The 22,715-nt window shown below is 47.1% G+C and overlaps 2 protein-coding genes across 2 annotated transcripts in view; both read left to right on the forward strand.

Moving 5' to 3' along the window:
- Window positions 1–5,567, forward strand: part of EPC2 (enhancer of polycomb homolog 2) — a 42,093-nt gene extending 36,526 nt beyond the window's left edge. Inside the window, exons 13-14 of the mRNA XM_054278356.1 lie at window positions 1,105–1,438; window positions 4,289–5,567. Of these exons, the coding sequence (XP_054134331.1) occupies window positions 1,105–1,438; window positions 4,289–4,361 (407 nt within the window). The 3' untranslated portion in view covers window positions 4,362–5,567. The remainder of the gene's footprint in view (window positions 1–1,104; window positions 1,439–4,288) is intronic.
- A 10,615-nt stretch (window positions 5,568–16,182) lies between these two features.
- The window catches only part of KIF5C (kinesin family member 5C), a 77,746-nt gene continuing 71,213 nt past the window's right edge, over window positions 16,183–22,715 (forward strand). Inside the window, 1 exon segment of the mRNA XM_054278544.1 lies at window positions 16,183–16,359. Coding sequence (XP_054134519.1) covers window positions 16,234–16,359 — 126 coding nt within the window. The 5' untranslated portion in view covers window positions 16,183–16,233.

Here is a 22,715-nt window from a genome sequence, read left to right on the forward strand (position 1 = left end):
TAAATCAACTGCTTAAAACATTTTAAGTACTTTGAGAAGGAAATGGAGAAATTGATTCATTATTTGGTTGTTACCTCACTTGTATATTCAGCCAAAAATGGACTAACCAACCTTTCCTGGCATTTCTTCTGACATCACTGTTAGCCTCAAGTTTCACTGCATTTAGGATTTGTCCCAGAAAGTGTCCCCTGCCACCCTCCTGTGGTGCTGCTTGTGCTGGTGCCATCTCCCCAGTGCCAAGAGGCAAATGGGATTTGGGCTGCCAAGACAAAGAAGAGGCTTTTAAAGTAATTTGTTGTTTTAGCAGCTAATGATGTGATTAGTTTTATAGACCTTCTGCCAGGCTGGGTTAATGATAATATGAAATGAATAGAGGGAGAAAAAACACGACTGAATAAAATCAATAAACTGGAGCAGTTCCAGGATAGAGAGGGAGATCTGTGTGTAATTCTCTGAGTTCATAGCCAGGAGGGCAGTGCTCTGAGGGTGGAAGAGCAGACACGTGGTGCTGCCTTGGAGTGGCTGCCTGGAACAGAGGCTAGGCAAGATGAAGAGAATAAAAGTGGGTATTTATTAAAGGCCTTCAGTAGATGCACCTTGGGCAGTCAGAAGCCTCTGAGAGGCCACACACAAAATGGAAAATGATCACAAGTGTTTCAGATAATTATGAGTTTGGTCCATTTGCATATCAGGGGTTAATCCTCCAATTGCATTTCAGGTAATGAAGTCATACACCCTCAGTTCCTCCCCCTCCCAGCTCACTTTTGTTTACACTTTTTTGGGCCTGAGACAGTGAGGTGTCTGAGTTTCAGGCCTTGAGGGGTTGTCTGAATAAAACAGGAGAACAGCAGCTGACAGGCTGTGGAGTTTTAGAGTTATCCCCTAAAGCAGTACAGGATCTGAAAAATATAAAAGCTAAATCCTAAGGCATCAATGGCAGCGTGCCAAGCTGCCACTTCTGACTTTTACCATTTTGTGAGTCTGTAAAATCTGGACATCAATGACTTACACACTCAAAGCATTGCCCTTGAGGTTAATCTTTGCCTTTTCATCTAAGAAACATCACCTTTTTTTTTAACACCCACCATTTATTCTGCCTAACAGGAACCTCCAGAACTTTATACTCCACCAACATGGCTTTATCATCCAGCCCAGGGATCTCAACTGTACAGCTCGTAAGGACAGTTGGCCACAGCACCACAAACCACTTAATCCCAGCCTTGTGCACGAGCAGCCCTCAGGCTCTCCCCATGAACAATTCCTGCCTGCCCAGCGCCGTGCACCTCAACAACGTCAGCGTCGTGTCCCCAGTCAATGTTCACATCAACACACGGACTTCAGCGCCCTCGCCAACTGCCTTAAAACTTGCCACAGTTGCTGCCAGCATGGACAGAGTGCCAAAGGTAACTCCCAGCAGTGCCATCAGCAGTATAGCAAGGTGAGTGGGGACAGGGCTCCTGTTTCTGTGGGAGCTTGAATCGTGGGATTGTTTGGGATTATTCATTTTGTGCTTGAATCATGGAAGTGTTTGGGTAGGAATCACCAAAGTCAGAGTCTAACCCAGGACTCGTCAGAGCAGAGCGCTGAGTGCCACCTCAGCAGTGCCTCCCTCACCCCCCTGGGCAGTTCCAGTGCTTGACAGCCCTTTCCATGGAGAAATCCTTCTTTTTGTGGGAGCTTGAATCGTGGGATTGTTTGGGATTATTCATTTTGTGCTTGAATCATGGAAGTGTTTGGGTAGGAATCACCAAAGTCAGAGTCTAACCCAGGACTCGTCAGAGCAGAGCGCTGAGTGCCACCTCAGCAGTGCCTCCCTCACCCCTCTGGGCAGTTCCTGTGCCCATGGAGAAATCCTTCTTTTTGTGGAAGCTTGAATCATGGAATTATTTGGAATTACTACTTTTGTGCTTGAATGATGGAAGTGTTTGGGTTGGAATCACCAAAGTCAAAGTCCAACCCAGGACTCACCCTCCCCTCATCAGAGCAGAGCACTGAGTGCCACCTCAGCAGTGCCTCCCTCACTTCCCAGGGCAGTGCTTGGCAGCCCTTTCCATGGAGAAACCCTTCCTGATGTCCCACCTGACCCTGCCCTGGTGCAGCTTCAGCCTGTGCCCTCTCCATGGTCATGGCAGGCTCTGCTCTAGAGGGAATCTGTTCCACCTCTGAGAGGCTTCTCAGCACCTTCAGCATGGCCATGGCAAACCACAAGAGCTGATTTTGCAAATTAACCCCTCAAATAACCTGCCCTGCCTTTAGGCACCTGTACTTTTGGTCAGCTTCTACTGTGTTTGAATTTTAATCATTTCATTTGTCCCTTTTCATGCAGCATTTTCAGGTGGATTCTGTCAAATTATCCTCTTGTTCCCTCTAAATCGTTGTGTAATATTGTAAGGTACAGGCTGGCACATATATTTTTATATTTACATGTGGATACATGTGTTTTATATTTATGTAAAACAGACACCAGGAAAGTGGCAATCTTACATATAAAATCATAATTCATAATTGTTTAGGCTGGCAAAAACCTTTAAGATCATCAAATCCAACCATTAAGGTGTTTATTCTCATTGAACAGCAGCACTGTTATTTCAGAGTACTTAGATGATGTTTCACAGGGAATGGCAGGAGCATTGCAGTTGGCAGATTGTTCTGAAAATGGCAATATTTGGCATTTTTTGAAGTCTCTCCTGGATGATACGGTGTTTCAAAATAAAGTCATGTTTGTGAATTGGAAAAGTAAAAAATGGGTATTGGTAAACAAGTGGAAAATGAGTGGTAAAGCAGAATGGGAATTACACCACTTGGTGCATTAACAGAGTAATTGATGTTGAGTTATCATATCTTGGCTTTGTTCCTTCAGAAGAGCTTTTAGGGGTTTAATCCATAATTCAGGCTGGCAGTGGACAGTTAAATGCAATAATCTCACAGAAGGGACTGCGCTGTTGAGTAAGAGCAGTTGTTGAGTGCCAGTATTTACTCCAAACAAAGATTGCAGTGTGTGTGAAGGTGCAGCTACCAGCTGTGTGAAAATACGAAATCAATGAGTAGAAGTGTGTGGAAAATATGAAATCAGTGAGAGAAGTGTGTGGAAAATATGAAATCAGTGAGAGAAGTGTGTGGAAAATATGAAATCAATAAGTGTGTGGAAAATATGCAGTCAGTGAGTAGAAGAGTGTGGAAAATATGAAATCAGTGAGTAGAAGTGTGTGGAAATATGCAATCAGTGAGTAGAAGAGTGTGGAAAATATGAAATCAGTGAGTAGAAGAGTGTGGAAAATATGAAATCAGTGAGTAGAAGAGTGTGGAAAATATGAAATCAGTGAGTAGAATTGTGTGGAAAATACAAAATCGGTGAGTAGAAGTGTGTGGAAAATATTAAACCAGTGAGTAGAAGTGTGTGGAAAATATGAAATCAATGAGTAGAAATGTGTGAAAAAAAAGAGATCAGTGAGTAGAAGTGTGTGGAAAATACGAAATCAGTGAGTAGAAGAGTGTGGAAAATATGCAATCAGTGAGTAGAAGAGTGTGGAAAATATGAAACCAGTGAGTAGAAGTGTGTAGAAAATATGAAATCAGTGAGTAGAAGAGTGTGGAAAATATGCAGTCAGTGAATAGAAGAGTGTGGAAAATATGAAATCAATAAGTGTGTGGAAAATATGCAATCAGTGAGTAGAAGAGTGTGGAAGATATGAAACCAGTGAATAGAAGAGTGTGGAACATATGCAATCAGTGAGTAGAAGAGTGTGGAAAATATGAAATCAGTGAGTAGAAGAGTGTGGAAAATATGAAATCAGTGAGTAGAATTGTGTGGAAAATACAAAATCGGTGAGTAGAAGTGTGTGGAAAATATTAAACCAGTGAGTAGAAGTGTGTGGAAAATATGAAATCAATGAGTAGAAATGTGTGAAAAAAAAGAGATCAGTGAGTAGAAGTGTGTGGAAAATACGAAATCAGTGAGTAGAAGAGTGTGGAAAATATGCAATCAGTGAGTAGAAGAGTGTGGAAAATATGAAACCAGTGAGTAGAAGTGTGTAGAAAATATGAAATCAGTGAGTAGAAGAGTGTGGAAAATATGCAGTCAGTGAATAGAAGAGTGTGGAAAATATGAAATCAATAAGTGTGTGGAAAATATGCAATCAGTGAGTAGAAGAGTGTGGAAGATATGAAACCAGTGAATAGAAGAGTGTGGAACATATGCAATCAGTGAGTAGAAGTGTGTGGAACATATGCAATCAGTGAGTAGAAGAGTGTGAGCTGTGCTCTGACTGTGGCTGCTCCTTCCTTGCAGAGAGAACCACGAGCCAGAGCGCCTGGGCTTGAACGGCCTCGCCGAGACCACAGTGGCCATGGAGGTGACATAACCCCCCAGCTGTCCCTGCTGGGTCACGCTGTGCTCCTCCTGTTGCAGCTGAATGCAACCACAGCCCTCTGTGGGTCACAGAGAACTCGCCCAGACCCGAATGGACTCCCGTTATATCGTGTATTAAGTCGATATATAATGTAAATTTTGTAAAATTGGGAAAATCACTACCTTGTAAAATAGTTTATTTGTATCATCAATATTATTTCTGTTACTTGAATAGTAGATATTCATCATCATGCTTTTGCACTTGAATTTGCAACTGAATGGATTAAAAAATAATTCTTTAATGGGATCATGAGCATGACATGGGATCCTGCATCACTTGTTTAAACTATTTATTTTGCCATGTTTACATTTTGTATCTTGTACAAATAAATGCAACTTTGTGTCTAAAAAGAAAAAGTTAAAGATTCATAGCTAGGAAACAAAATTCTTGTAATTTTTTTCTAAAGGAAATGTAAAGTTTTCACTTGGTTCATTTTGTTTCACAATTTGACTAGATGGACTTTTTGGTAAATACTTTAGTGGCATTTCACTGTCAAATATGAAGTTCAAGGCAAAATAGTATTTTCTATTACTGTGCAGGGGAAAGGGATGGATCGATACATGCAAATTTAATGTAGTAACTCACTTTTCCATATATTTTGAATGTATATTTCTATTTATAATACCAGTTTATAAAAAATAATTACACAGGAGAGGGAAAAAAAAAACTGACTAGGAAAATTATGCATCTGGCACATGTGCAAATGTGCAGATCTGAGAAAATTTTCACCTTGATGCCATTTTATCCGAAGACTGCGTATTTTAACCGGCTTTCAAACTGTACCACACCACATTAAAGGATATTTTACCAGGTATGTATTGCATTCTATATCATTGCAATAATTCATCATTGGATGTCTAGCTATCGAGCCATCCCAGGTGGTGGGGGGGGGAGGGAGGGTTGTGGCAAGATTGTCTTTTCAATTTTGGAGAGTTTTCCTGTGGCTACAAGGCAAGTAACGGGTTGGAAAAAGTCTGACTGTAAGCGTTGGACACCTTGGTAGTGTAGTGTTTTAGTGACTTTTTTTATACGGTTCTTGTACATTAGATACGTGTAGTGGTGTTTCCGAATGTTTGTTTATGCACTAGTTCAGACAACTTTCCCTGTTACTTGTTCTTGATAAGTGAAAACTGCAGGGAAATAAAAATACATATCAAAACCTGCCCATGGTGCAGATGTGGTTATTTCACAGAGTGCAAGCAGGGGCAGCAGCGCTGCTCAGGGCTCTGACCCCAGCACATGCACAATTTCCAGAAGCCTGCAGGTGATGGGATAATCTGTGCTAGGGGAGGGCTGGGATGGTGTGGGGGTGATCACAGGGGTCCCAGGGTGAGGGAAGAGATGAGGATCTGACTATTTCAGAGGGCTGATTTATTATTATACATATTATATTAAAAGAAAATGATACATTAAAACTATACTAAAATAATAGAAGGATTTCATCAGAAGGCTTGCAAGGAATAGCAAATAATAGAGTGATAATAAAATCTTGTGACTGACCAGAGAGTCCGAGCCATCTGGACTGTGATTGGCCATTAATTAGAAATTACAACCCCATGAGCCCAATCCCAGATGCACCTGTTGCATCCCACAGCAGCAGATAACCATTGGTTACATTTTGTTCCTGAGGCCTCTCAGCTTCTCAGGAGGAAAAACCCTAAGGAAAGGATTTTTCATAAAATGTGTTTGTGACAGGATGAGACCTGGGCAAATGGGGAGTGGGAGTTTCTTGCCCTGCCAAAGAAATGGGCTGAATTTCTGCTGGTTTATTCTCCATATTTGGGTGTTTTGTATTACAAATCCTGAGATCACTGAGGTTGGAAGGAACCTGGAGATGTTTAGTCCAGGCTCACCCTCCCAGGAAAACTTTGTCTCTGTCATGCAGTCGGTGTATTTTCCATTTTAGCTTTCTATATAAAGAACTATTTTTAATTCAAGCTGTGTTCAAACCTGTTTTTGTCTTATGTTGTGTGAGTTAAAAGTCCTGGCAGCTAAAAACTTGCAGAGCTTTAAATCCTGGGAGCTCATCACAAACTCACATTGCTAAAATTACCTGGTCTTTGCTCAACTGATGCTCTATTTTTATTCCATGTGATGTCTGCAGGGAGAGGTGAGGATAGATTATTCCTGTTGGGAATAGAGGAACTCAGGATGCTGCCTTGCTCAGGTGAGGGGTGGTGGCAGCTTTGGGGGGCACTGGGACCTCACTGGGATTGCTGCTCCCTGAAAATTCCCCTTTATCTGATCCTTCCAGCCTTTCTGTAGAGCTGGGCTCATTTCAGGGAATGGCTGATAGTCTGAAGTATAAATTATTTTTTAAGACTTGTTGAAAATCTGAGTCTGTAAAAGAAAAAAAAAATATTCTCCTTGATATCTAGGAATAACCTTGCTTCACTACCATCCCCAAAACCCTTTGGAGGCTTAATGAAAATGAGAAGTAATTTCCTCTGCAGATGGAAAGCTGCACACTTAGCATGGCCCCTTCTCACTACAAAGATCATTTTCAGTGGATCATTTTCAGGGAAAATTGGCCAGAAGATGTCTCTGAGATTGCTGTGTATCTCTGATTTCATGGAGTCTAATCCTCATCTAATTACTTAAAAAACCTTTAGCTGGAGCTCCAAACTTTTAATGGATTCTGGGAAAATGTGAGGTGCAGAGAAGGATTCCATAAACTCCCAAGGCTCTGATGGTAAGTGCCAGCTGTGGAATGGCTTTCATTTAAAGGATTAGTGCTGATGAAACCTTCTGAGAACAGAACTGGAATAGTCCTTGCAGAATTTCTGTGTGCCTCGGGTGCAGGAGAAGGGAGGAGTGGTGGATGATGCTGCAGGCCCTGGAAATCTTCATTAAAAAGAAGAAAAAGAGAAAAGGGAGGGATTAGTGCTATAAAATCCTTTGTCCAGCTGGGATTGCCACTGGCTGAGGTGGTTTTGTGCTCTTTGAACATGTTGAGGATATGTTGTTCAATCTGAATTCCCTTTTTTGTGCATCTCTGCAGCAGGACTGGAATGGGGATTTCTGTTCTGTTGTGTGTTGGGAATATCTTTCAGGTAAGATTGTGGAATCCTGGTTTATCTAAGCAGTTTATGCTGGGCTTCATGTCAGGTGCAGAGTGTTAAATGTCAGGAATAGAAAATGCTGGTTCTTTCTCTAAAAGATTTCTATTTTATTTATGGGTTGACTGCAGTTTTGGTGTGTGTTTGTCATCCCAACAGGCCCCCTGGATTTGCCTGCAGAGAAACAGTTTCAAAGCTCACTTCCACGTTTCTGCTGCTTTGAGGGTTTGCAACATTCACCTTTTAATTGGAAAGACTGGGAATAACCTTGGTGAATTAAAGCCTTGGTAAATTAAAGAAGGAAGATGAGGGAGAGGGAGTTTTTCCTGGGTAAGTTGGGTGAGCTGTGAAGATCCAAGTGTTGCCATCTGAACAGAGGAACATGGCAGATAATTACTGCTGATCCAAGCAGCCAATTATGTAGGAAACATTGCAGGAGCCAGCAGCAGTGGGGGCTCTGCTCTGGTTGGGTTGTGCCATCCATCCTGCTGCAGTGACAGGGCCCAAAATGTCATTCCTGATGCGAGAACTGAGCAGAACATTTGTTCCTGAGGTGCCTCCCAGGAGGAAAAGGGAGTTTCAGGGTACATTCCCCGTTTTCTCAGTGACTTGTTTGTCCCCCAGTCACCTCCTCCATCTCTAAATGCAAGCTCTGTGTCCTTTAGACGGTTTTTAGTGGTTTAATCTCAAAAAAATTATTAAGCACACGTGTAAGTTGTATTTTGCTATGAATTTAACTCAGTTTATCAGTCTGTATTGTAACTTAGTAACTCCAGTTTAAATAAAAATAACTTATTGTAGCTGAAATAGGACTAAAATATGAAACTAACAAGGAGTAACAGTGAAGTAACCCAAATCACTTTTGGAATCCTTGGATCCCAGAATGGTTTGTGTTGAAAAGGACCTTAAAACTCACCTGTGCTTACAGACAGGGACACCTTCCATTATCCCAGGCTGCTCCCAGCCCATCCAGCCTGGCCTTGAGCACTTCCAGGGATCCAGGAGCTGCCACAGCTGCTCTGGGAATTCCATTCCAGCTCCTCCCCACCCTCCCAGCCTGACAGATTTCCTGAAGCTAGGATTGTTTCTAAGACTAAGAACAGTAAAATCTGTTTAGTCCAGGCTGCCTTCAACCCACAGAACTCTGGTTTAACTCCAGCACAAGTGCAGTTACCCAGGGAGGAGCAGAGGAAGGAGGGAGGCAATAACTGCGGCAGGTTACAGAGAATTTGTGACAGATAAGAAGATTCAGGCTGTTTATCTGGTGGGAGGCCACAGCCCTGGGCACGGCGGTGTCACTTTGGGCACGGCGGTGTCACTGTGTCAGTACAGATCACCGTGACGGGTGTGGCATCCCCGGGAGGGCAGGAGCAGCACATGGAGCGCCCAGGGCACGGCCCAGCTGCGCTTCCCAAAGCTTGGGCTCATCTGTGGCACAGCAGGAGCTGCCGTGTCCCCTCTGTGTCACTCGCCAGGGCAGGGGCTGGCTGTGCCACCAGGGCTGGGGACGCTCCTGCATCTCCGCGTGTGGATGCCAACAGCCCGGCCAGAGAGAGAAAGGCAGAGAAACTTTCCCAAGGATTTGAGAATGAATGAAAACCAATCTGCAGCTGGTGTTTTGAGCAGTTGTTTCTCACAATAAGGTGTTTGTTTACCAAAGGGTGGTTCCTAATTAACCAATGGGTGACAGGTGTCATTAAGAACCAATCGGGTTCTGGGTGAGCGATGTTGGTTATAAATATCGGGAGAGTGTGGTAAAGTCAGCCTTTAGTGCCTTCTGAAAGTCCATGGAGTGTGTCGCCTTTCTTCCCGTTCCTGACTCGATGGTGACACCCGCACTCCCTGAGAGCTGCCTGGGGGAAAGGACACTACAACAGCAGCGCTCCCTCCTCCTGATGGTGATTCCTGAACCTGATCCTGAATCCTGCCCTAGGGAAAGGACACTCCAAACAGCAGCGCTCCCCTTCTCCTGATGCTGATTCTGATCCTGAATCCTGAACCTGGGGCCAAGGACACCCCAAACAGCAGCGCTCCCTCCTCCTGATCCCGAGCCCTGCCCGGGGGGAAAGGACCCTGAAACCAGCAGCGTTCTCCTCCTGATGCTGAACCTCATCCTGAACCTCATCCTGAACCCTGCCCTGGGGGAAAGGACCCCAGAAAGAGCAGTGCTCCCCTTCTTCTGGTCCTGAATCCTGTCGTGGGGGCAAAGACACCACAAACAGCAGCGTTCTCCTTCTCCTGATCCTGATTCCTGAACTTGATCCCGATCTTGAATCCTGCCCTGAGGGAAAGGACCCCAAAATCAGCAGTGCTCCCCTGATGCTGATCCTGAATCCTGCCCTGGGGGAAAAGACGTGAAAACAGCAGCGCTCCCTCCTCCTGATGCTGATCCTGATCCTAATCCTGCCCTGAGGAAAGGACACCACAAACAGCAGCGCTCCCTCCTCCTGATGCTGATCCTGATCCTAATCCTGCCCTGAGGAAAGGACACCACAAACAGCAGCGCTCTCCTGCTCCTGATGCTGATCCTGATCCTAATCCTGCCCTGAGGAAAGGGCACCACAAACAGCAGCGCTCTCCTGCTCCTGATGCTGATCCGCCCCGACTCGGCGCAGGGGGGTTTAAATCAGCGCTGTAAGTGACACCAGAAGATGGCATCAGCTGCCTGCGATGCTGCTTAACTCTTTCTGCATCTCCACGGAGCCCATGTGCTTTGGGATTGGGTTATTTTAGTGCTTTCCTGCCCTTTCGGTGTTTTTATGGCTGCTTTAAAACTTCCTGTAATGTAAAGACAAGAGTTTTTTCCCGAGTTACAACCCTTTTATTTAGGTGATTTATTAACCCAAATGTAAAGATGGTAACTTGGAGGAAATGTTTTGTGTACTCAATAATGACCTGAAACGTTTTGCTATTTTATACAGCGGTAAAATCGATTTATTTATTTTGAGCAAACCCATTTTTTTAAGGTAGGTTAACACCAAGTACATGACTGTGCATAACGTGAATAATTTATGTGGAGATTGAGATTTATGTGTGTACTTTACCTTTTTTTAAGTAAGCATATATTGGAGTGTCTTGCAAATGAGAAACAATTCCTGCCAGCACAGCCCCAAGCACTTTCTCATGGAGTGCCAGTGCTCCACTTGCACATCCAAACTCCTGTGGAGGTCTGGGAAAGCAACCCCTGTGGCCCTGATCCCAAAGAAATCCTTATGTATCTGTCCAGGGAGATGTTTGGTCTGGGATATTCATCCTGAGCGTGTCAGTGCTGCAGAGCACAGTGCTGATCTCAAAGAAATCCTCACCTGGCTGTCCAGGGAGATGTTGGGTCTGGGATATTCATACTGAGTGTCAGTGCTGCAGAGTGCAGTGCTGATCCCAAAGAAATCCTTATCTATCTAGTCCAGGGAGATGTTGGGTCTGGGATATTCATCCTGAGAGTCAGGAGTGCAGAGTGCAGTGCTGATCCCAAAGACATCCTCACCTGTCTGGTCTAAGATGTTGGATCTGGGATATTCATCCTGAGAGTGTCAGTGCTGGAGGATGCAGTGCTGATCCCAAAGAAATCCTCACCTGTCTGGTCTAAAATGTTGGATCTGGGATATTCATCCTGAGAGTGTCAGTGCTGGAGGATGCAGTGCTGATCCCAAAGAAATCCTCCTCACCTGTCTGGTCTAAAATGTTGGATCTGGGATATTCATCCTGAGAGTGTCAGTGCTGGAGGATGCAGTGCTGATCCCAAAGAAATCCTCACCTGTCTGGTCTAAAATGTTGGATCTGGGATATTCATCCTGAGAGTGTCAGTGCTGGAGGATGCAGTGCTGATCCCAAAGAAATCCTCACCTGTCTGGTCTAAAATGTTGGATCTGGGATATTCATCCTGAGAGTGTCAGTGCTGGAGGATGCAGTGCTGATCCCAAAGAAATCCTCACCTGTCTGGTCTAAAATGTTGGATCTGGGATATTCATCCTGAGAGTGTCAGTGCTGCAGATCCTGCTCATTTTGCTGTGGAATTTTTCCCCTGCCTGGCCAAATGTCCCTGCACCCGGTCCCTCCTGAGCTGTGGATGTGTCCCCATGCCTTTGATGCTCCCTGGGGATGCAGAGCACATAATTCCTGACCCTCAGCTCCTCCTGGCTGCCTCCTCAGCACTCTCCAGCTCATTCCTGCCTGTTCTCCAGCCTGCCTATATTTATTTTTGCTCCTGCTAAACACGTTCACGCTCTGCCTTTGCCAACATCCCCTGGTGCGCTCTCAGTGTCTGCGGGACGTTAACTCCGGGTGACATTTAAAATCGCCTTTTGTCACGGGGATCCCACCCCTTTGGTCCCTCCTGGGAGAAATCCTTTAGCAGCCCCTTCCCCCGAGCCACATCTGAGCGCGGGTGGCGCCAGGAGCTCAGATTTCCTGCCCGGGATCAATGGGATGTGCATTAACGCTGCTCTCCTGCTGGCAGCTCCCGCCCCTGGCCAGCGCTGCCTCTCTGCTCCTTGCGCGGAATTGTTCAGCACAGCAGAAATTCAACCTTGTGCTTCCTCCTGCAGCTCCCTCCCAAACCCACAGCCTGTTCCTGGAGCCTGGCAGCAGAGAAAGGGAGCAGTGGGAATGCTGAAATGTTCCCCTGATGCCTCAGGTTTGGCTTTTCTGTGTTTCAGGCTCTGTGCTGCTTTAGTGTGCAACTCTGAGCTTCACATTCAGTGATGCTGAGCTCTGTGCACAGAGCAGGGAGACAAAACAATTCCTGCTCCAGCTGGGCACCAAGGACAAATGACCCAAATCTCAGCCCAGGAGCACAAACAGCTGTGGGAGAGGTTTTACAGCAGCTTCTGTGAGCCACAGAGAATTTTGAATTTTGAAGAGGATCCAGTTTTACCCCTGAAGGAATTTTCTACCAAGGTCTTTGACATAGAAACCAAGAAAGAAAGATAAATAAGTGAAACCTGCAGCTGCCTATTCCAATGGGCACTTTGCTTCTTGTGACCAATGAGTAAAGTGTAAACTTAGAAATTTTGTGAGAATGTATAAAAAGCACATTTGGAGCCTTCTGAAAATGGAGTGTGTTGCTTTGTGCCGTCTCTGCCTCAACTACAACAAACCCCGTGGGCTGGAGAGAGAAAAACAAGCAGGGTGGGAGTGCAGGGGCTAAAGCTGGAATGGGACAATGAACTGCAAGGTGCAAATGGAGCAGAACTGATCCCAGGGAGAGACCCCGGCAGCGCTCGTGCATTTTGGGGCCATTTTGGTTCATCTTGGGTGCAGCCCTGGCTGGGCTCTGGTGCTGCCCGAGGTGGATCCATGGAGGAGATGCTGTGAATGAATCCCTGCTTCATTCTGGGACTCTGCCCAGCCCCTGCTCCAGGGCAGCATTCACAAAGCATCACCCCCATTTCTGTGGGATCGCCTCTGTCACAATCCCTGCCCTGCTTTGTCACCTGTCCCCTCCCTGGTTTTCCTGCAGCCTCAACGCCTTGGTTCCTCTGCAGAGAAATGGAATTTTCTCATTCCTTTATGAATTCCCAGTCCTCAAGGAGGGGATTTGTTGTTCCTTTATTATTCCTATTCCTTATTCTGAAATCTTGGGGTATTTGCTGAGCTGAGGTTGGCTCAGTTCTTTCAGTTCTTCAGAAAAATCAGAACTTGCTGTCAGACCATATCTGATCTGCCAGGGTGAGCTGTACTGGGGAGCTGGAGAGCTGGGAAGGTGGGAAAAGGAGATAACATCCAGGTTCTCTTTTTGTGGAGCTGGTAGGAAGGCAATTTTCATATATTCAGGTGTAAGTAAGCTCAGAAAACCATATATCTAAGTGGATTTCTTGTAAGTGTACTGTGATGGTGGTCACAGGGGGTTTTGGATTGAGGGAAGAGACGAGGATCTGACTCCATGTTTCAGAAGGCTGATTGATTATTTTATGATATATATTACATTAAAACTATACTAAAAGAATAGAAGAAAGGATTTAATCAGAAGGCTGGCTAAGAATAGAATAGAATGGCAAAGAATTATAACAAAGGTTTGTGGCTTGGACTCTCTGTCCGAGCCAGCTGACTGTGATTGGCCATTAATTAGAAACAACCCCATGAGACCAATCCCAGATGCACCTGTTGCATCCCACAGCAGCAGATAACCATTGTTTGCATTTTGTTCCTGAGGCCTCTCAGCTTCTCAGGAGGAACAATCCTAAAGAAAGGATTTTCCATAAAAGATGTCTGTGACAGTGTACAGCTGGAAATGACACGGTTTGAGAGGTGACAGAAATGCTTGAAGGTTGAAACAATAAGGTGTTCTAGCTCTGCTTTTCTGTATTTTCATGGTTTTTATAAAGCAGGTTCCCACCAAAGGGTCCATCCCACCTCCAGGCACCCAGCCCAGCCTGGGAGAAGCTCACAGGCCCAGGGAGGTGCTGATCACTCCCAAATCTGCCCCAAAATTCACATTCCTGCCATGCTGCTCCACCTCATCTGGCACTGAGTAGTAAAACCAGCAGCAGCTGGGTGACAATTCAGTATTGTCTGCGCTCCAGACAATGTCACGTTGTTTGTGACAAAGCTGCTGAGGAGAGATGGCTCCCTGCATTCTTCCTGATGGCAGATTATACCTGCTCTAATAGAAAAATCGAGTTTTGCTTATCTCACTCCAAAATGAGCACTCCATAATGGAGGAAAATAAGGATTAATTCATCCAAAGACTCGTCTTTTATGACTAAGCCCCTGCTTGTCATGACTAACAAATTTGCTATTCAGGGTAAAAGCTTGAAACATAAGAGAAATAAAAGGGATAATTGGTAATCCAGGGGAATAAATCCCATTATGTAATAATGGCTTATCACATGCTGCACATTGCTAACTCTCCCCCATGGAATTGCTTTTAGGAAGGGTGGGAGAGGCTTTGTTGCCAGCCTGCTCCTCACATCCACCTCAGGTAATGGAAGGAAGGGAGATTTCCATCAAAACCCTGCAGGATTGTCCACCCTCCTCTGAATTGCACAGCTGAGGGCAATGGAATGGTGGAACTCTGGTGGAAATCAGGACCAGGAGCTGCTGGAGCTTCTGCAGCTCCCCAGAAAACATCATGCACGTCTGGATTCCTCTTTAAGCAGGAGATTCCTGTCGGGAGAAACTGAGGGAGGAGGAGGAGGAGGAGGAGGAGGAGGAGGAGCCTTCCTGTGGCGTTTCAGACTGTTTGGAATCATGTGGGTGCAGGGAAATAAACAAGCCAGGAGGGAGGGGATTTTAGCAGGTAAGGAAGGAGCATTTTTAGGGAAGGAGGACGAGGAGAGGCTCCCTGTGAGGAGGAGCAGGCTCCAGGCTGCTTTTCCCAGATGCTGATTCATGGGACAGAACTTGGAGCAAGGTCAGAGCCCAGAGGCACCACTGCTCCTGCTGCTCTAGGAAAAATATTCCAGGAAAAATATCCTTTAACCTGGTCACAGATCCAGCTGTGCCAGAGGGAGAAAAACACTGAGGGGAGATGCCAGGGGCAGATTTGAGCTTGGAGAGAGAGCAAATCCAGAGGATCACCACGGAGCTGGTGTGGAAACCAGAAACCAGAGCACCTTCCATGGAGACAGGCTGGGAATGCTGGGGGGAAGGTTTTGTGCAGAGCCCACAGCAGGCTTCCAGCATCTGGGAGAAGATAGAGAAAAACTGGGGGAAATTTAGTTTAGGTAGATGGAAGGACTCCTTTGCTGTGAGGATGGGGAGACCCTGGCATGGAAATATCCCAGGCCACGCTAGGATGGGTTTTGAGCAGCCTGGGAGAGTGTTAGGTGTCCCTGGGCAATGGAAGGTGCAGTGGAAGGTGTTCCTGGACAGTGAGAGGTGTCCTGGAAAAGCAAAAGGTGTCCGTGGGACAGTTCAAGGTGTCCCTGGGACAGTTCAAGGTGTCCCTGGGCAGTGGAAGGTGCAGTGGAAGGTGTCTCTGGGCTCTTCAAGATGTCCCAGGGCAGTATTAGGAGTCCCTGGGCAGTGGAAAGTGTCCCTGGGGCAGGGTTAGGTGTCCCTGGAAGAGTGGGATGTGTCCCTGGGTGATGGAAGGTGCAGTGTTAGGTGTCCCTGGGCAGTTCAAGGTGTCCCTGGGGCAGTTGAAGGTGCTGTTCAAGGTGTCCCTGGACAGATGGAAGGTGTAGTTCAAGGTGTCCCTGGGGCAGTGGAATATGTCCTTGGGCAGTATTAGGTGTCCCTGGACACTTCAAGGTGTCCCTGGGCAATGGAAGATGTGGTGTTAGGTGTCCCTGGACAGATAGAAGGTGTTCCTGGGCAGTTCAAGGTGTTCCTGGGGCAGTGGAAGGTGCAGTGAAAGGTGTCCCAGGGCAGTGTTAGGTGTCCCTGGGGCTGTGGAAAGTGTCCCTGGGCAGTTCAAGGTGTCCCTGGGTGGTGGAAGGTGCAGTGGAAGGTGTCCCTGGGACAGTTCAAGGTGTCCCTGGGCAGTGTTAGGTGTCCCTGGACAGATGGAAGGTGTCCCTGGGACAGTTCAAGGTGTCCTCGGCAGCCCCAGCCGCAGCACCGGTGTTTGCTCGGGTGTCCCCGGCGCTGTGCGGGGGAGGGGGGCGGTCCCGCGCAGCCGCGGGCGGCCGTGCCCGGTGCGGGGCGTGTGCGGGGCCGGTGCGGGGCGTGTCCCGGGCCGTGAGCGGGCTGTGAGCGGGGCGTGTCCCGGGCCGTGAGCGGGCTGTGAGCGGCTGCCCGGGCCCCGGCCCCGCCCGCCCGGCGGCCCCAGCGCCGCCGCTGCCGCACCTGCCCCGCTCGGCAGCGCCGGGCCCGCCGCCGCCATGGCGGACCCCGCCGAGTGCAGCATCAAGGTGATGTGCCGCTTCCGGCCCCTCAACGAGGCCGAGATCCTGCGCGGCGACAAATTCATCCCCAAATTCAAGGGCGACGAGACCGTGGTCATCGGGGTGAGTCTGCCGCAGCCCGCAGCCCGCATCCCGCTGCGGGCGGGGCGAGCATCCCTGGGTGCGGGGCGAGCATCCCTCCCTGCTCTGGGGGCGAGGATTCCTCCTCTCAGGGCGAGCATCCCTCTTGTCGGGGCGAGCATCCTTCCTCTCGGGGCGAGCATCCTCGGGTGCGGGGCGAGCATCCCTGCTCTCGAAGCGAGCATCCCTCTTGTCGGGGCTCGCATCCCTGCTCTCGGGGCTCGCATCCCTGCTCTCGGGGCTCGCATTCCCCCCGCTGCCCCCCGATCCCCCCGTCCCCTCCATTGTTCCCGCAGCCCTGGGGCGGGATGGGGGCGGCGGCGCTGCCCGCGCCCCCCCGGCCGGGCTGGCCCCGCCGCACCGGGCGAGCGGCGCGGGGGTGCCCGGGGGTGCGGGGGGTCCCGGGGGAGCCGGGGGGCGCGGGGGAGCCGCGGGCTCGGCGCTGATGTCATGCCGGGGACTGGGCATGCTCGGCTGGGGCGGCCGCCCGCGCTCCGCCGCGCCCCTGCGGCAGCGCCGGCACCGGAGCCAGCCCGGGAGCCCCGCGCCGCATCCCGGGGCCGGCACCGCATCCCGGGATCGCCGTGCCCAGCCGGGATCCCGGCACCGGCTCGGCGCTGAGCAGCGCTGCGGGATGCCGCCCGAGTTTGGGGGTGTGATGTCCGCGTTTAAAAGGGTGAAATTGAACCCAAATCGCCCCCCCGGGCCGGCCCTGCGCGCCCCCCGCGCTCTGCTGGGCTCGGCTGCTCCGCGGTTTAACGGGAACAAAGGGTCGGGATGCGGCTCCTTGCCAGCCCCGCAGCTTCCCTTCCCCTCTCCCTTCCCCCTTTCCCTTTTCCTTTTCCCTCTCCTTGTCCTTTTCTCTCTCCCTCTCCCGGTACTTCTCCTTTTCCCTTTCCCTTCTCCCTCTCCCTTTCCCTCTCCTTCTCCTTTCCCTCTCCCTTTCCGCTTTCCCACTCCCTCTCCTTTCTCTCTCCCTTTCCTTTTCCCTTTCCATCTCCCTCTCCTTTTCCCTCTCCCTCTCCTTTTCCCCTTTCCCCTTTCCCCTTTCCCTCTCCTTTTCCCTCTCCCTTTCCTTTTCCTTTTCTCTCTTCCTCTCCTTTTCCCTCTTCCTCTCCTTTTCCCTTTCCCTCTCCCTCTCCTTTTCCCTTTCCCTTTTCCCTCTCCCAGAGTAGGTCCCTCAGAGGGCAGCGCTCAGAAACCCCCAGTGTCTCTTTGAAAATCATTAGCAGATTTTTGGTTTAGTGTCCAACCAGCCTAGTCTATGGTGCTTTATTTAATATAAATATATGATATTATATATAAATATTTCATATACTGGTCATCTATAACATCTATTTCATATGCTGCTCGTCAATAACATGTTCCGTGCTGTGTGGTGATGAAGGGACCCTGAAATGAATTGTCAGCACAACTTGTTAAAATCCTTCCAATTTGTTAAAATCTTTCCAATTTGTTAAAATCATTACCAAAACCTTGAGGTCATCAGAAACTTTGCTGGTGAAAGTTGCAGAACAGCCTCGAGGGGGGAAAAAAAACCCAAAAAGGTGAATTATGAGCATGAACAGCTTGCGGTTGTTATTTTTTTTAAAACACAAAATGCCCTCTGTCCTGTCCAAATTAATTGTGTTTCTATGAAGGTTAAAGCTGTGGCACCCCCAGCAGCCTGTTAACAATAGAATAATCAAATTGGTGATCAATCCTGGGCAGCAGCAGCAGCACAGGGCTGCCTTTGGCCAGCAGATATTGGGAGGGAAAATGTGTCTGTGCCATTGTGGTGCTTGAGAAACAAATGTCAGCAAGTTCCCCTCCCCCTAAATGAATAAACCTTCAGACATATTAAAAGCAGATTAAAATGCAGCTCCTGTAAATCCTTTACAGGGCTGCGTGCTGAAGAGAATTGGAGTTTGGAATTCTCTTTTCCCACTCATAATGTGTCTTTGTCTATAAAGTGTCTGTTGGCTGGGAAAGCAGTGACTGTGATGCTTTGGAAAAGGGTTTTGTGGCTTGCAGGCAGAAAATAATTCCTTTGGTGAGGGTAAAAAAAGGAATAAAATAACAACAACTGGTAATTTCCTACCATGGAAGTTTAAAAAAATAGAGACAAGGAAAGTGCATGGATTTGTTGATGCAGATGTGTATTTTACATGGATATTCAGGTTGGGGGGTGATTTGCTATCTTGAACAAATCTAGTCAGCAGCTTGGAGTTTGCCTTTCCCTTCCTAAGGTAAAAACTGTAATTATTTAGGATTTTAATCAGCTCAGCTAATGCAGTGTGTGCTCAAACCCAGGCTGTGTGTGCGAGGAGGAGCCATCAGCTCTGCTCTGCTGGGCTGGAGGTGAGCACAGAAACCTCCCCTGATTCTTTGTCCTCTTTATTCGCAGCCCTGGGCTCTGCTGTAACTCGATCCCAGTGGATCCCACTGCAGCAGGACTGGGAAGTGCTGCTGGGTTTTTTTCATTATTATTATTATTTTTATTATTTCCTTGGTTTGGAGCGGCTGCTTTGCTCCAGCAAATAATGCCTGGCAGGGGCAAGGAATCCTGATCTGTGGAAAGGCAGGGCAGAGCAGAATTGCTTCCAGGAAAAGCAAAATTTCAGTCTTCAAAAGCTTCAAAAATTAACCAGGACCAACCACATTTTTTCTTTTTTTTTAAACTTTTTTTTTGTTTTACTATAGCATTTGCAAACACTGCAATGCAGCTTTCATTTTTGATCCGTGGATTGCAAAGAGAAGGGCTCTGTTAAAATTTAAAAAAACCAAACAAAACTACCAACTTCCCCTCAGAGGAATTATGTCATCGTGTAAGAAAAAAAATAAAATGTAACTGATTTAGGGGAAACATCTATTTTTTTTTTTTCCTGACTAGTAAGTCTGAACACATTTATTCCTTCCCAGTAAACACAGGGAAGAGCCTTTCTCCCTGAATTTCCCACTGTCATCTCCTGTTACACTTCCCTGGGGCCTTGGGCAAAAATAAAACTACAGATCATGACTTGGTGATTCTGGGGAGGAGCAGCAGGGAGGGAGAGTTGAACCACTTGGGCTGAGTTTGCTTGGGCTGGGCTGGGGCTGTGTGAGCAGGGCTGCCCCAGGGATGCCCCGAGTCCTTCCCAGCTGGAGAAATCCTGCGATTGGGATTCGACCCCTGGTTTTGGGGTTTGGGTTGATTTGGTTTGGGTTGGTTTGGTTTGGGTTGGTTTGGTTTGGGATTTGGCCCCGAGTTTTGGGGTTTTGGGTTGATTTGGGATTTGACTCTGAGTTTTGGGATTTGGGTCGATTTGGTTTGGGTTGATTTGGTTTGGGATTTGACCCCGAGTTTTGGGGTTTGGGTTTGTTTGGTTTGGGTTTATTTGGTTTGAGTTTATTTGGTTTGGGTTGATTTGGTTTGGAATCTGACTCCAAGTTTTGGGGTTTGGGTTGATTTGGTTTGGAATTTGACCCCAAGTCTTGAGGTTGGGTTGATTTGGTTTGGGTTGATTTGGTTTGGGATTTGACCCCAAGTTTTGGGGTTTGGGTTGATTTGGTTTGGGATTTGACCCCGAGTTTTGGGGTTTGGGTTGATTTGGTTTGGGATTTGACCCCAAGTTTTGGGGTTTGGGTTTGTTTGGTTTGGGTTTATTTGGTTTGAGTTTATTTGGTTTGGGTTGATTTGGTTTGGAATCTGACTCCAAGTTTTGGGGTTTGGGCTGATTTGGTTTGGGTTGATTTTTTTAGGGATTTGACCCCAAGTTTTGGGGTTTGGGTTGATTTTGTTTGAGTTGATTTGGTTTGGGATTTGACCCCGAGTTTTGGGGTGATTTGGTTTGGGTTGATTTGGTTTGGGATTTCACCCCAAGTTTTGGGTTTGGGTTGATTTTGTTTGAGTTGATTTGGTTTGGGTTGATTTGGTTTGGGATTTCACCCCAAGTTTTGGGGTTTGGGTTGATTTGGTTTGGGATTTGACCCTGAGTTTTGGGGTTTGGATTTGTTTGGTTTGGGTTTGTTTGGTTTGGGTTTGTTTGGTTTGGGTTGATTTGGTTTGGGATTTGACCCCAAGTTTTGGGATTTGGGTCGATTTGGTTTGGGATTTGACCCCAAGTTTTGGGGTTTGGGTTGATTTGGTTTGGGATTTGACCCCGAGTTTTGGGGTTTGGGTTTGTTTGGTTTGGGTTTGTTTGGTTTGGGTTTGTTTGGTTTGGGTTGATTTGGTTTGGAATCTGACTCCAAGTTTTGGGGTTTGGGTTGATTTGGTTTGGGATTTGACCCCAAGTCTTGAGGTTGGGTTGATTTGGTTTGGGTTGATTTGGTTTGGGATTTGACCCCAAGTTTTGGGGTTTGGGTTGATTTGGTTTGGGATTTGACCCCGAGTTTTGGGTTTTGTGTTGATTTGGTTTGGGATTTGACCCCGAGCTTTGGGGTTTGGGTTTGTTTGGTTTGGGTTTATTTGGTTTGAGTTGATTTGGTTTGGGTTGATTTGGTTTGGAATCTGACTCCAAGTTTTGGGGTTTGGGTTGATTTGGTTTGGGATTTGACCCCAAGTCTTGAGGTTGGGTTGATTTGGTTTGGGTTGATTTGGTTTGGGATTTGACCCCAAGTTTTGGGATTTGGGTTGATTTGGTTTGGGATTTGACCCCAAGTTTTGGGGTTTGGGTTGATTTGGTTTGGGATTTGACCCCAAGTTTTGGGGTTTGGGTTGATTTGGTTTGGGATTTGACCCCGAGTTTTGGGATTTGGGTCGATTTGGTTTGGGATTTGACCCCAAGTTTTGGGGTTTGGGTTTGTTTGGTTTGGGCTGATTTGGTGTCTCCTGTCCACCTCCATATGAATCATGGAGGGTGAAAACCTTTTCCCTTCAATTCCCCTCTGCTCCAACCGGACTAAAACTCCGTGTTTCCATCCTGCCAGCAAGCTGAAAGCCCAAAACCCTTTGGGGTGAGCGTGCCCTGAGAGCAGGGCAGGAAAAGGGGGTAAAGGGGATACACCCAGGGCTTCCCTGCGCGCTCAGCTCGCTGTGCTCCTCTGCAGCCTCAAGGTGACTCTGATGGATTCTTTGGCTGACAGAACTGAAAATGTGCCGCTCTGCTGGCTGGCAGAGCCCAGCAGCTCTGGCTGTGCCCTGCTCCTCCTCAGGTGCGTTAATCCCTCAGCACCTGGCAGGGAGGGATGCAGAGACCTCAGCATCCCCGGGATAATCCCTGCCCAGCTTTGGGGCTGGGGTTTGTCCTTCCGGCCAGATCTGGTGTCAAACAAATAAGAATTTACTTGTGGAGGGGGTGGTGTTTTCATGGTTTCAGCTCCTTTTTTCCAATGTAAAACAAATAAGAGTTTAGTTGCGCAGGGGGTGGTGATTTCATGTTTTCAGCTTGTTTTTCTCTATTGTAAAACAAATAAGAATTTACTTGTGGAGGGAGTGGTGTTTTCATGTTTTCACCTCCTTTTACTCTGATGTGAAATGAATAAGAATTTAGTTGTGATGGGGGAGGGTGGTGTTTCCATGATTTCACTTCCTTTTCCTCCGATGTAAAATAATTAACAATTTAATTGTGGATGGGAGGCTGGTGTTTTCATGTTTTCACCTCCTTTTCCTCTGATGTAAAACAAATAAGAATTTAGTTGTGGAGGGGGTGATGTTTTGATATTTTCAGCTCCTTTTTCTGATATAAAATAAGAATTTAGTTGGGGGGGTGTTTTTATGTTTTCAGCTCCTTTTTCTCTATTGTAAAACAAATAAGAACTTAGTTGTGGTGAGGGGTGGTGATTTGGTGTTTTCACCTCCTTTTTCTCTGATGTAAGATAAATAACTATTTAATTGTGATGGGGGGTGTTTTCATGTTTTCAGCTCTTTTTTCTCTGATGTAAAATAAATAAGAATTTACTTGTGGAGGGGGTGATATTTTAATGCTTTCACCTCCTTTTTCTCTATTGTAAAACACACAAGAATTTAGTTGTGGAGGGGGTGATATTTTCATGTTTTCAGCTCTTTTTCTCTGATGTAAAACCAATGAGAATTTAGTTGTGGAGGGAATGGTGTTTTCGGTGTTTTCATGTTTTCAGCTTCAGGAGGGGATAATGTTTTCATGTTTTCAGCTCCTTTTTCTCTATTGTACAATAAATAAGGATTTAGTTGTAGGGGGGTGCTGATTTCATGTTTTCAGCTCCTTTTTCTCTGATGTAAAATAACAATATAGTTGTGATGGGTGTGATATTTTCATGTTTCCAGCTCCCTTTCCCCCCTGGGTGTGCAGCATCCAGCTCAGGGCTGCTCCAGGGGTGTTTTCCATGCCAACCCCGCCTGGTGGGAAGCAGGGCACCCCAAAGCAGCTCGGGGGTGTTGTTGTTCCCAGGGAGGGATC

This window comes from Melozone crissalis, unplaced genomic scaffold (assembly GCF_028551555.1).
Source record: "Melozone crissalis strain CALT ecotype California unplaced genomic scaffold, PUWL_Pcris_2 ptg000023l_1, whole genome shotgun sequence".
NCBI classification, from domain to species: Eukaryota; Metazoa; Chordata; class Aves; order Passeriformes; family Passerellidae; genus Melozone; species Melozone crissalis.